This window comes from Aristolochia californica, unplaced genomic scaffold (genome assembly GCF_029961685.1).
Source record: "Aristolochia californica isolate CCGP_79_NKW_82.1479 unplaced genomic scaffold, dmAriCali1.0.hap1 SCAF_12, whole genome shotgun sequence".
Taxonomy (NCBI): Eukaryota; Viridiplantae; Streptophyta; class Magnoliopsida; order Piperales; family Aristolochiaceae; genus Aristolochia; species Aristolochia californica.
Window position 1 is genome coordinate 22,132,015 of NW_027181793.1, and position 13,966 is coordinate 22,145,980.

Genomic DNA, 13,966 nt, shown 5'->3' on the forward strand with positions numbered 1-13,966 from the left:
AAATCTTGTAGTTCCATTGGCATGATGGGCGGGAAGAAAGAAGACTACGTATCTTTTTAAACAGTTAAATATGACGTCAACAAATACGGGTAGGTTGTTATCGGCCATCGACGAAGAAACTTGATAACGAATGAAGACCAAGGCGCGACGAGCGGTCTACCGTTGCCCCGCTTAAAACAACCATGGTAGGGTAGCCATTGGTCACTCGAGAGCTCGTGCAGGTAATCTAAATATGGTCTCTATAAATGTTGTAATTCGGTCATGTAGGTGCCTTACTTTTTAATATAGTCAAATTTTAAATATGAGTCAGGGGTGGGCTCGGCTCGATTCTGGCTCGGTTCGATTCGGTATACCTGAATCTCGAGCCGAGTTCGAGATCCGGGATCGGCTCGTTTAAATTAACGAGTCGGGCTCGACCGAATCAAGGTTTGGCTCACAAGCCGACTCATTAATTTAACGAGTAGGCGCGGGATTCGGGGGAGTCGGGACCGGGGACCGGGTCCTTTTGCCTTTCTGTCGTCGTCGATTATGTGGCCGCCGCTCGATTTCTTCCCCCTCGTCTGTCGTGGCTTTTGTTTCCATCGCAACTAACGAAAGTTCCTCGCCGGTGCCGCTGGTTCCCTCAGTGCCGTTCCTCGTCTTGGCGGAAAACCAACCAGCAGAAGCAGTGATACCTAAGTTAAGGGGAGAAATAATTTTCTCACCCCCCCCCCTGCGCGAAAATGATTTTGCACATGAGAAATCTAAAAGTGAAAAAAAATTAAAAAAAATGAAATTAAAAATACATTTTAGTAGAAATAAGTTTCTAGGGACTATTAGTGTCCCATGTTTTTTGTAAACATTTTTCTAATTGAAAATTCTTATTAAAAAAATCATATAATTTTTTAAGTAAGATTTTCCTGCCAAGATGGGTTAGAAAACCGTATAAAAAATTTTTGAATAAGTATTTGACAGTTGATGCTGTAATACTTTTAGCATGAGGCAATTTTCATAGCAATTTTGTGTTTGACATTTTATTTGATTAAAAAATATCGATAAATATAGTAATATATTAGATTGATTATTAATTTTTATTTATTTCCCTATAAGAGGCAATAAAAGGTCCATTTAACTTTCCTAAGAAAATTTTAAAATATTTCTTGTAATTTTCTAATAAGTCACTAATAGTAATAGGATTTTATTTAAAGGTTTTTTTGGAAATATGTATCATAGGAAAAATATTTCTAGTTTTTCCTAGAATATAAATTTTCAACTAGGGGCACTAAGGAGGCCATAGTAAATTATGGCCAGATTCAAAAATTACAAAATAAGCTAGACAACATTTGGAGTAAAAAATTAATATTAGTGTGTTCTAATCCATTATTGAAATTCAATTTTGAACCTCCCCTATCATTTTTTTAAATGTGTCATAATTTTTTATATAATTTATTTGACATATATTTTATATAGAGTATTAAATGTAGGTTAAGCTCAAACTCAGCTAGAGCTTGAACTCGAACTTGAACTCGGTTAAAATTATTAGGCTCGAGTTCGATTACAATTTTAGGTTCGAGGCTAGGGTCGGTCGAGCTCAAATTCAAAATATTTAAATCAAGCTTAGCTTGAACAAGGTTCGGACTCAGCTGGATTCGATGCCACCCTTATGCCAAATTTTAAGTAGATGTCATTCCCAATTTTATGTAAAATGTATGTATAACTTTATATACAATTTATTTGACATGTATTTTTTGAAAAGTTTTAAATGTATGTTGGAGCACGAACTCGAGACTTGTATTTTTTGAAAAAATTTAAATGAATGTTGAAGCTCAAGCTCGGCTTGAACTCGGTTAAAATTATTATGCTCGAGCTCGGCTCGAATTCGGTTAAAATTATTAGGCTCGAGCTCGATAACAATTTTAGGCTCGAGTCTAGGCTTGGCTCGAGCTCAAACTCAAAATATTTAAATCAAGCTCGGCTCGAATATAAGCAGGTTCGAGCTCAACTCGCGCTCGATGCCACCCCTAACAGAGTCCATCAAAATTTGCTAAAATAAGTGTTCAAACTTTTCAAGTAGACATGCATATTAATAAAAATCCAAGGCCCTATAGTGGGACCCCCCCCCCCCCCCCCCCCCCCCCCCCCCCCCCCCTCCCTTTTAACAATGAGGGGGGAGCTCCCCCTATCTCTAGTATCGTAAGACTCTAATGTTGTACAATCGTGCCCTCTTCCCCTCTTTTCCCATGTAATCCCGACTACGTCACCCATTTTTTTTGGCTTCCCACGGGTCGGTCTTTTACCTTTGTAACCTACACAAGGAACCATGTTTGATTAAACCTAGGTCCATCGACCGATCTAGTCTGTATTTTATAATGTTGAAGCATAAAATAGAAAGAAATATATAAAAATAAAAAATAGAGAAAAAATGAAATATAAATAACAAGAGGAAAATTAAAACCGCTAAAGCATCAATAAGAAAAAATGAAAATAAGAAAAATAAACTAGCAAAAAAAAGGAAAGAACAAGATCAAAATAGACACTCCAAGCACAAAATAGAAATAAGAGGAAAGTTGGAACATGAAGACAACTAAAATAATAGGAAGAAAATAGAAACAACAAGACAAAAAATAGAAAATAGAAAAAATTGAAACACGAATAAAATAGTAAAAATAATAAAAATAGAGACAACGGGACAATAATCAAAACATGAAAAAATAGAAACAAGAAGAACAAAATATAAAGAAGATTAAAATTCCTTGAGCCCACACACTTCTCCCTCCCTCTCCAGAAATACTTCCATTCCCTCACGGCTATGCGACACAGTGAAACCCAAGGGTTTGCCGCTTCGAGTTGCTAGGGAGCATTTGCCTAAGTTGTCCATTTAGACATCATGTAAGCCTCTCTTACTACATTTTCCCTCTCTGTTTTGCCTCAAGGTTCTAAATTTCAAGAAATAACCATCGATTATAACTTATATTTTTGACTTCCTTGACTTCTTTTGGAGTAAAATGATCTTTAATCATTATCAGTGAGATCCTAACAACAATTCGACTTTATTGACTTCAAATTTATGACAACTATTATGTACGTTAATACGTTGATGGAATCGAAATTTTTAGAATTGTTTTAGTTAAGGTTCTCATAAGTTGCCAAAATCTTGAATTTCAACATTGTCATGATATTAACTAATCTTTTATGTTTTAGTAAGAAATGTGTCACTCTTTTTTGTCTTATTTAATTAACTTCAAAATCTTGTTATTGTTTTTTTTCCACTGATTATTGTATATTGCTCTATATTGGCTTCTAAGTTTCATACTCATACCAGAGCTCTGCTTTTCTTTCAACCATTAGACGTCCTAAAGCCTCTAGATTTGTCGACAAGAAAAATGGACCTTGTTATTTTTACTTCAATGGCTACTGCAACAAAGGCAAAAAGTGCAGGTTCTTGCACAACCTTGGTGACGATGAACACAAGATTTGTGGTGAACCAGCACCCGTTGAAGCAGCTCACAATGTTGAGGTGAGTGCAAGCACAATTTCTAAACATGTATGAAATTCATAAAAAACTGAAAGCGGAAGCCCAAGATACATACCTCCAGCCATGGCGATAAAATTCCTGGAATTTCTAGAAAGCTTGTTTAGTCTATCAAAGTGCAAGCGATGGAGACACATGCTTCTTTGTTAGACTAGAGATCTGCATTTCACTCACGGTGAAAAACTTCACGTACAATTTCCCAAAAGCCTCTTTCCCATCAAAAGAGGTTAAGTTACAATTGTCCCCACTATTCTTACATCTAAGGGAAAAACCACGTAATAATGGGTCAACTAAACAAAAAAAAAAAAAAAAAAGGGATGTGTCTAACATTCTGTTATTTAACCCATTCAATACTTAATATATCATTCAATATTGATACATCCTAAAAAAATTCTCATAAATATAATATCTTATACCCAAACAAAAAAAATTAAATTGCATAAATTGTGACGGTGAGTCCTTTAGAGCAAGTATTATCTTCCATGTATAACAATGCAACTTTCTACTTTGAATGATATCCATATGTGGCACATATCTTTATAAATGAACTTTCAAATGCTCATTCAGGATCACCAAAATTTAAACATACATTGTCATTCTCTAAACTTCATGTATACAACTAAATAAGAGAAGATAATTATGAAATTAATGGAGTTTTTCAATTAAAAAAATGCGATGCAAACATAAAAGGTATTTCAATCACATAAAAACTACATAGTAGAACTGAATCCCATATGTTTAATATGTCTCTTATAAGCAATAGGTGGTAGACCTTTTGTCAAAGGATCAACAATCATTAATTCAGTGTTGATGTGTTCCACAACCATTTTGTTTACTTTAACATGTTTTCGAATAGCTAAATATTTAATGTCAATGTGTTTACTACGACTTCTGCTCTTGTTGTTCTTGGCTAAAAATATTGCAACGTAATAATCATAGTAAATATTCAATGGCTTGGAAATTGTGTCAATAATTTCAAGTCCATAAATAAAACTCTTCAACCATATAGCATGTGATGTCGCTTCAAAACAGGCTACAAAGTCTACTTTTATGGTCGAAGTAAAAATTAAAGATTGTTTTGCACTTCTCCAATAAATGGTCCATCTAGCTAATAAAAAGACATATCCTGATATTAAGTTTCTCAAGTCAAGGTAACCAATAAAATCAGAGTTTGATTATCCAATCACCTCCAGATGATCAAATCGCATATATGTAAGCTTGTAGTCTCTAGTTCCTTAAAGGTATCTCATGACTTTTTTTGTAGTTCTACAATGGTCCAAACCTTGCTCTAATACCAAATGGAAACAAAATTTCAAAATTGTTCCTTATTCTTTTAGCAATCTTATTTTTTTTATTTTCTTTTTCAGAGTTGCGACTGTGAGTATCGCCACAATATGCAAAATGATGGAACCCAAGGGTTTGCTGCTTGTGGTTACAAGGGAATTGCACCCACCCAAGTTGTCCATTTAGACATCCTATAAGTCTCTCTTACCACATTCTCCCTCCCTGTTTTGCCTCAAGGTTCTAAATTTCAATAAATAATCATCGATTAGAACTTATATTTTTCTGTTCAACTTCCTTGACTTATTTTGGAGTAAAATAATCTCTGATCATTATCAGTGGGATCCTAACAATAGTTCAACTTTATTGACTTCAAATTTCTGACAACTATTATGTGCATTAATACGCTAATGGAATTGAAATTTCAAGAATTTATTTAAGACACTGCCAAACTTTTGAATTTAAACATTGTCGTGATATTAATTTATCTCTTATGTTTTCGAAAGAAAGGTGTTACTCTTTTTCGTCTTATTTGAACAACTTCAAAATCATGTTATTGTTTTCCCACCAGTTATTGTATGCCTTTCCCAGTACTCTGTATTGGCTTCTAAGTTTCATATTATTACCAGAACTTTGATTTTTTTTCTTTCAGCCATTAGTGGTCCCTTCAACACCTCAAGCCTCTAGATCTGTCAGCAAGAAAAATGGACCTTGTTATTTTTACTTCAATGACTACTGCACCAAAGGCAAAAAGTACAGGTTCTTGCACAACCTTGGTGGCAATGAACACAAGATTTGTGGTAAACCAACACCTGTTGAAGCAACTCACAATATTGAGGGGAGTGCAAGTAAAATTTTTAAACATATATGAAATTCTTTAAAAATTGAAAGTGGAAGCCCAAAATACATACCTCCAGCCATGACAATCAGATTCCAAGAATTTTTAGAAAGTTTGTCTAGTCTATCCAAAATACAAGCGATGGAGACACAAACTTCTTTGTTAGACCAGAGATCCGTGTTTCACTCACCGTGAAAAACTTCACGAAAAACTTTTCAAAAGCCTCTTTCCCATCAAAAGAAGATAAGTTGTAACTTATGGGCAATTACAATTGTCCCACTATTCTTACATCTAAGGGAAAAACTATCTAATAATGGGTCAAGTAAAAAAAAGAGGGATGTGCCTAACATTGTAGTGGGCATTCTCTCACTAAACCCATTCAATACTTAATATGTACCATTCAATATTGATACATCCTAAAAAAAAATTCATAGATATGATATCCTTATACCCAAACAAAAAAATTTAAATTGCATAAATCATGATGGTCCTTTAGAGCAAATATTACCTTCTACATAGCACAATGCAATTTTCTCCTTTGAATGAAAACCATATGTGGTTCATATCTTTATGGATGAACTTCCAAATTCTCGTTTGTGATCACCGAAATTAAACATACATTGTCATTCTCTAAACTTGATGTATACAACTAATTAAGATAAGACAAATATGAAATTAATAGAGTTTTTCAATTGAAAAAATGGGATACAATCATATAAAAACTACATAGTATAACTGAGTCCCATATGTTCAACACGTGTCTTATAAGCAATAGGTGGTAGACTTCATGTTAATGGATCAACAATCATCAATCTAGTGTTGATGTGCTCCACAACCACTTTGTTTGCTTTGACATATTTTCCAATAGCCAAATACTTGGGGGGTTAGTACACTTTGTAAGTGCTATGGAAAGTGAAAGTGAATTACTTAGTGAAAATGAAAGTGAATTATTTTTTTGTGTTAGTGAGCACAATGAAAAGTGTAGTGTAAAGTACTTGTTTATGTTAGGTGCACAATGGAAAGTGAGGTGTAAAGTGAGAGAATTTTTATTAATAGAATATTCTGATAGATTTGACTTTTATAACTTTTACTAAAAAAATTTATTAATAAATTAAAAGATGGATTTTAACTTGTGATAAATTACAGAATACTCAAAAACTAAATATAAAAAAATTAAACAAATACTTACTTTGATAATATTAAAATAGTTAATCAAATTATAATTTTGTAATATCTAAATTCTCACTCATAAACTAATAATTAAATATAATATTAACCATCATGAATTTATATAAAAAGGATATTTGTTAATTCTTAAGATGTACTTAACTTTGAAGTCTATTAACTCTTAAGATAGTTGTACTTAACTTTTTTTTATTAAGTGCACTAAGATAGATTTTAAATTGCCATAAATTAATAAATAAATAATTATTCATTAAGTTTGCTATTAAATGGATTTTCTCAATCTACATTTTTCTTTATGAACCCCAACCCGATGGCCATGTACATAACTGATACAAGTGGTTTCGGGGAAGAACCATTCTTTGCTCCTTTCCACAGGTCGAACAACCCCATGATTGTAATTTATTTTCCTTCGATGATATTGACATCGAAAAAACTTGGTACCAAGAAGCTGAATTCTTCTTCTACATCGCCTTCTTTTTGGCCATTCTTCACTAGCATTGGTGGTCGTGGGGCCTTTGATACAGGTTTGAGCTCATGGAATCTCATCGGAGAATCGGCCTATGACGCCCCTTGAGGTGTGATAGTAGAGTTCAAGTAATCGGATGAGATGGTGCGGGTGAGGTAGATTTTTCGTGGAAGAATTGATTGACTTGCAGGGACAAAAACAGGAGAGGCACAACAGACCCAAAAGTCATAGACCTACGACAAATCAAACTCCCGAGCTTGATCTGGGCCAAACTGACGAGGGCCAAGACGAGAAAAAGGGAGTTGGAGACGGATCCAATGGCGCGGTTGAGAAGCACCACCCGAAGGAGGGTATTGTTAACATATGTGGGAATAACATCAAAAGCGGAAGGGTGAGGATCATGCTAGGAGAGGCACAGGCCCTACTTGAGGGTTTGTGTGAGGAGGCTAGAGAAAAGGAAGGAGCAGAAGGAGAAAACAGAGAAGGCAACAAGGTCCTCGGCGTGGCAATGATGGGCTGAGCAGCCTTCCCTCTTTCTTTTGACGAGGCAATTGAACGAGTGAAAGTGAATTCACTCATCGAATGGAATGAATTCACTTTCACTCGGGTTACGAATAAAATGAGTGAAAGTGAATTACTTATGTATTTCACTTTCATTAGTAACTTACATAGTGCAATAATGGTTGTTTTTGCACTTTACCTAGTGAAAGTGAAATACATCTCACTTACATAGTGCACTAATAGGACCTTAATATCAATTTGTATACTACAACTTTTACTCTTGTTTTTTTTTTTTGTTGCCAAAAATATTGCACCAAAATTATCACAGTAAATCTTCAATGTCTTGGAAATTGTGTCAATAATTTCAAGTTAAAAAATAAAGCTCTTCAACCATATAGCATGTGAGGTCACTTCAAAATATGTTACAAACTTTGCTTCTGTGATAGAAGTAACAATCAAATATTGTTTTGCACTTTTCCAATAAATGGTCCCTGTAGCTAATAAGAAGACATATCATGATCTTGAATTTCTTGAGTTAAGGTAACCAACAAAATCTGAGTCTGAATATCCAATCACTTCCAAATGATCAAATTGCATATATGTGAACTCGTAGTTTTTAGTCCCTTTTGAATGTATCACATGGTTTTCTTTGCAACTCTCCAATGGTCTAAACCTGGCTCTGATACCAAATGCAAGCAAAATTTCTAAACATGTATGAAATTCATAAAAAATTGAAAACAGAAGCCCAAGATACATACCTCCAGCCATGGCAGTCAAATTTCATGAATTTTCAAAATGCTTGTAAAGTCTATCCAAAGTGCAATCAATGGAGACACAAACTTCTTTGTTAAAAAAGCGATCCACTTTTCACTCATCGTGAAAAACTTCAATTACAACTTCTCAAAAGCCCCTTTTCCATTAAAAGAGGAAAAGTTGTAATTGATGGGCAGTTAAATATAAAAGAAGAAAACTACATAATAATTGGTCAATTAAAAAAAAAAGGAACGTGTCTAATAGGAAAAATTGTTGCTACAATGATGGATGAGTTGTGTCCACTTATTAAGACTACTAGTGAGGTGACAACTGATGGTCCCTCTCCTTCCTCGTGATTCAACACCTCACAGTGGAGAAACACTTGACCACCCATTTGGTTGATTCATATTACCCAGTGGAGATGATGGAATTAACTTTAAATTATGGCAAGAAAGTAACAAACCAGTATGAGGGTGGGTTCTTAGAGCTCAGGAGAATGTAACAAAAGAGGAAACTGGTGCCCCCATTGGGAAATGATGATTCATATAATGTTGTTTATATTAGAAAGCGATCAAGGAAGTGTTTTGTTGAATTGATGACCTCATGTCATTACATAAGATTTGGGGAGTTAACAATTAGAAGAGAGTTGAGGGGCATCTACCATTGAGATATGATGATGAAGAAGATGTGAGGGAATTAGAGAGGAAACTCTCTCTACTGTTTCGGTAGCCTGATTGGTTATCTACTTGTTCTTGTACAATTGTGTTGATTTAACGGAGCTTGTACAACAATGTTTCATGTACTACATAAGAAACCGCTCTTCCTATATAATCTTGTTGATTTAATATTGTTTATCCAATTACTAATATAATCTATAACCTCCGTAAATTGAAATACACATAGTTGGTGGGTCTAATTAGATGCAATTGAAATGAATTATTAACTTGAGTATGTATTAATGTTTCTCTATGAAATTATCTAGAAACTTATTGAGAATTTCCTAGAAGTTATTATTATAATTCATAAGGACATGATAAAAAAAAGAGTTATTTCTGCGTAGATTAATATTTGGACTTGGGTTGGAAATATCAGGTTGGGTTTTGAAAAATACGGCCCCACACCATCCTTGAATGATTGAATTCCAACCCTATTCTCGAACCATGATCCCAATAAACTTGTAAATAAGTTATTATAAAAACTAATCTAATATAAAATATTAATAAAACTAAGAATCTATACATGATATTAACGTTAAAATATATAAATAATATAAAAGTAAACATTATAATCTCACGGTTGCTAAAAGAACAGCTAAAAAGGAGAACCTGCAATCAGTAGCTAGAACTAGTTGGACGAATTTCCTAAATTTGAATTGAAATTTCCTCTTAGATTATAAGCTTATCGGGTATCACATTAATGTTCTAGATAAAAATTAACGAGAACAGCAGCAGGGTTAGATTCCTTTAACCAGGCTCAACCAGTTGATTTGACCCGTTCTTTTTTTTTTTTTAATTCAACCTGTATAGATACGTCATTCTGTTATTCTGTGTCATGAATCAGAAGAACTCATCACAGGCATAAAACACCGGGTAACAGGAGTTCCGACACCCTACAAGAGGCATGCAATGGTCAAAGAAATTCCAACTGTAATCAATTGACATTCCTTCAAACAAGTACGAATTATATCACACAATTCGTTCAGAAACTTGATTTTCCCAACGGAGCAAGCTGAACCAATTCCTGTCCCAATTACCTGAAACACCCAACCTTTTTTAGTTAGATACCTCAGAAACTTTCGAGTACAGATGAGAGAAAATCATAAAAACACAGGCGAAATAAACAAACGGATGCACTCACATCTGAAGCAAAGCTAAGCACCCAAACCGGCTTGCCCACAAAAGAGTTAAACAGGTGAAGAAGCCACTCAATTGCAACTCATAGTTCCCCGTTATCTTCATCAGGAGCGCTGCGCCTCCGACGAGGCCAAGACCCTAACACCCCTTCCAACCCATGCCCATGAGCATTGTCATCTTCTCTATTTGCAGACTCATTACTGTCAAAACTCTCCCCCCATAGCATTATTCTTCTCCTGCTCCTTGACACCCCCCTTACTCGTGAGGGAACTGATGACCAGCTTGATGACCTTACCCTAAAAAGAAAATAAAACGTAAGCACTCCCTCATCACCAATAGTGGGAAAAGGAGATGTTTCATCCAACCCTCCTCTCTCATCACCAAGCGCAGATTGAATTGTGCTAAGCACATCACCCAGATCTCGCTGCCTCTCTAATCTCCTCCAATCACGTTGTCTTTGTTGGTCCACTTCTGAAGGCCGGACGAGTGGGTGTTCTTGCCTAGCATGCTTCCTGAGATCTGCATATGGACCAGAAAATGGGCACGACTCACATGAACAACTCCTTGTTTTTGTATTCATAAACTGGCGAGCAGCCTCCACAACAATCCAACCATTTATTCTTCCTCGACACAGGGGGCAAGAAAGCTGAGCTTGTTCCTGGCCATTGCAGGGCAATAACGTATCGGGGGCTGGTTGCTCCCCAAGTAATTGGCCTTGCGGTATTTGATGCACTTGATGGTTCCTTGGATAGGTGAAGTTATTTGGGTCGGAGGATGATTCCTGAAGACTTGATGGGAATTCAGCACCAAAAGCTTTACAATATTGGTCAAGACAATTTGAGTGTCGGTAGCTGGTGTCGCACATATAGGGGCGGCATCCCTTGTCACTCGAAGAACATAAGAGGAGAACAGCATTGTGAGGGTGCTCCATGCAAACAGAACATCGTGCTTCTTCCCATTCTCTTATGTCTTCTGCTGGTTTGGAGGGGTTTGAGGATGACTTTTGCTTGCCGCGGTTGCTTGAGCTGCTACATGGGAATGGGGACAGTCTGGAACGATCAAATGACACAGACCGGGCTCTTCTTTCCTTTGGCATTTTTTTCGCTAGGTAGTAAACACACTCTTGTCTTAAATCACAACACCAATAACCCTATGTTAGATACAGCTGAACATTTGTTTATAGTAATGTTGCAAGACTCTTTTCAAAATGCACATTTTGTGTATTCATTTGGGCCAGAGAAAATATAACCAATAAGGGCAATTTAAAGGAGATTGGCTCTTATTAGGATAAGTAAAGAATACCAAAGAACTCGGACAAAATACTCCCATATCTACATGAGAACCAAACAAATACATGACATACATATGCGAAACTTACACCACATTTATGTACAAGACAAATGTCATTAAACATGCTACTAAACACATCAATGACAAATTGGATGCACTGAATTTCCCAAAATGAGTTGAAAATAACAACTCCATAAAGATAACTAAGAATCTGAGTAGCAACCATAAACTGAGAAAAGATTGTAAAATCAAGATACATGATCGCATTATATTGTTCAATTACTGAACAAATTACCTGTAACTTTTATCTTCACATGCATGGATGTTCAAGACAATTACAAAAAGTATCATACTCCATACATCCCAATAACATTACATTGATGAAGTATCACAGAGCCACAACAGAGCAAACTTGAAATACAACAACAGAATTTCCATTTACAATGGGTTGCAAAAAATGACAAGCTGACTCTATGCCAATTCCTTTTTTTTTTCTGCGCACATATATGCACATTCATCATGTCAGCATTCAGATTTCAAAAGAAACATGAGCCATCTCTAAATCTGAGGATCTTTCATGTTTCCTTTTTGCCAAGTAGTCATTCAGGTATTCTTCTTCCACTTGAAGACAGTGTTAGCTTGCTAGGGCTGACAGTTTCCCAGATGCGCACATCCTCAAGTGTGAGAGAAGGGAAGCTTCAAACAGAATGCAGGATTGCCACTTTAGATAAAAAAGGATAGCCACCAAAATAAACCAGTTACAGAAGGAAATCAAAGAGGAATCAATTCCTAACAAAACGCATCTGCATGGAGGTATAAGTTTTGGAAGGAGATAAGAATTTCTTTTAGTATATATTTTTTATAATATTATAATAAATGCGAGTGACAGGATAATAGGGCCTTGCTACCCTTTGAAATTCAATACTTTAGCAGCCATATTTGGTATGCTACTAGCACACATGCACAAGAAATCGCACAATTGTCAAGAATAATAGACAAAAAAGAAATTAATATAGGGGAAACATCTAGAAGGTGGCAAAACATGTGACTAAAACTAGTTGCAGGTAAGTCGGATAGCTGGCCACAACGATCACTGGAGCACCCAAAATTGGATCTAAACCAAGTTTCCTTGCAAAGAATAAGTGGCAAGGTGAAAACCAAGCATACTGTTCATCAGCAAAGTCAGGTTTGAACAAACTGTCCTCTGCAACTAAGGCCTAGTCAGAGAAAAGAGGACAGAAGGCAGGGAATAGAGCTATTCTTAAAAATGGTACCAAGTTGGTAAAAAAAAAAAACAACTAAAACGAAAGCAACGAAATTTCTTGTTTTATTCCTGCTAACCTGTCATCAGCAATTCAACCGCCTCCCGGGTGTCTACAGCCAGGCTTTCAGTATAAAGACAAACTCTTTCCAATTTCCTACTCCCGAGTGTCTGGAACGTTTTAGACACGCCTAATTTACAAGCATGCAGTGAAACAACCACTGAAGTAGAGGCCACCTCTCAATCACAAAACAAAAACGTAATGGCGTTTCATCCAGTTATCCATCTCAAGTTATAGCCTAGTGACAACATACAAGACCAAAGAACAGAAGATAGTACCGCATCACTTTCGACACTAAAAAATAGCCACAGAGCTTCAGCACAGTTACGACTCAGCACAGCGTCTTCCTAGGGGCTACGAAAGGTTTCCTTTAAAGGATTACGTGTAGAACGCAGAAGCCATCTTCTTGAATAACTCGAAAACGATCGACAACTCTCATTACGTCCAGAAGGTCCAAATTTAAAACCATATAATGAAAATCACAAGACAGTAAGAAGTCCAAAAAAGAAATCACCATACACAATCAGGCACAAAAAACTCCAAAACCGAACTCGGAAAATAACATAATTTTCTTCTTGGGGGGGTGACAGGGTTGGTATTAAACAGAAAAAAGCAGATCCATTCATTAGTGGATCAGAAAGAACGACGATGCGTTCGTGCAGAAATTTACCTAAATATCCGGGATCGGCGACGAAGACAAAGAAAAACTAGATATTCTTCTGAGCAGCTTTCGATGATCGGTTCGATCAGGTAAATAGCAGGGAAGAAGAAGCCTAGGGCTCCTTCCCCTTTTTCTTAAGAACGGGAGTCGAACAAAAAGCGCAGACGAAAGGGTGGCAGAAATTTATAATCCCGGTTTGCTGATTTGGCATCTGGTCGTGACCTTTGAGTCAGGTAAAACCGTCAATAATAAAGTGGGCAGAGAAGATGATGTGACTTTACCAAAATACCATTCATTGTTTCCCC

The 13,966-nt window shown here is 36.0% G+C and overlaps 1 protein-coding gene across 1 annotated transcript; it reads right to left on the reverse strand.

Annotated features, from left to right (window-relative positions):
• Positions 1–10,109: 10,109 nt before the first annotated feature.
• LOC137946528 (uncharacterized) lies at positions 10,110–13,796 on the reverse strand. Its single transcript, XM_068792864.1, has 3 exons — positions 13,671–13,796; positions 10,393–11,515; positions 10,110–10,288 (listed from the first exon to the last, which is right to left on the reverse strand). The coding sequence occupies exon 2, from the start codon at positions 11,482–11,484 to the stop codon at positions 10,471–10,473; it is 1,014 nt and encodes a 337-aa protein (XP_068648965.1). The 5' UTR covers positions 11,485–11,515; positions 13,671–13,796; the 3' UTR covers positions 10,110–10,288; positions 10,393–10,470.
• Between the last annotated feature and the right edge of the window lie 170 nt (positions 13,797–13,966).

What these genes read in the sequence shown, in the direction of transcription:
- LOC137946528 (XM_068792864.1), bottom strand. Translation starts at nt 11,484, where the DNA reads ATGCCAAAGGAAAGAAGAGCCCGGTCTGTGTCATTTGATCGTTCCAGA.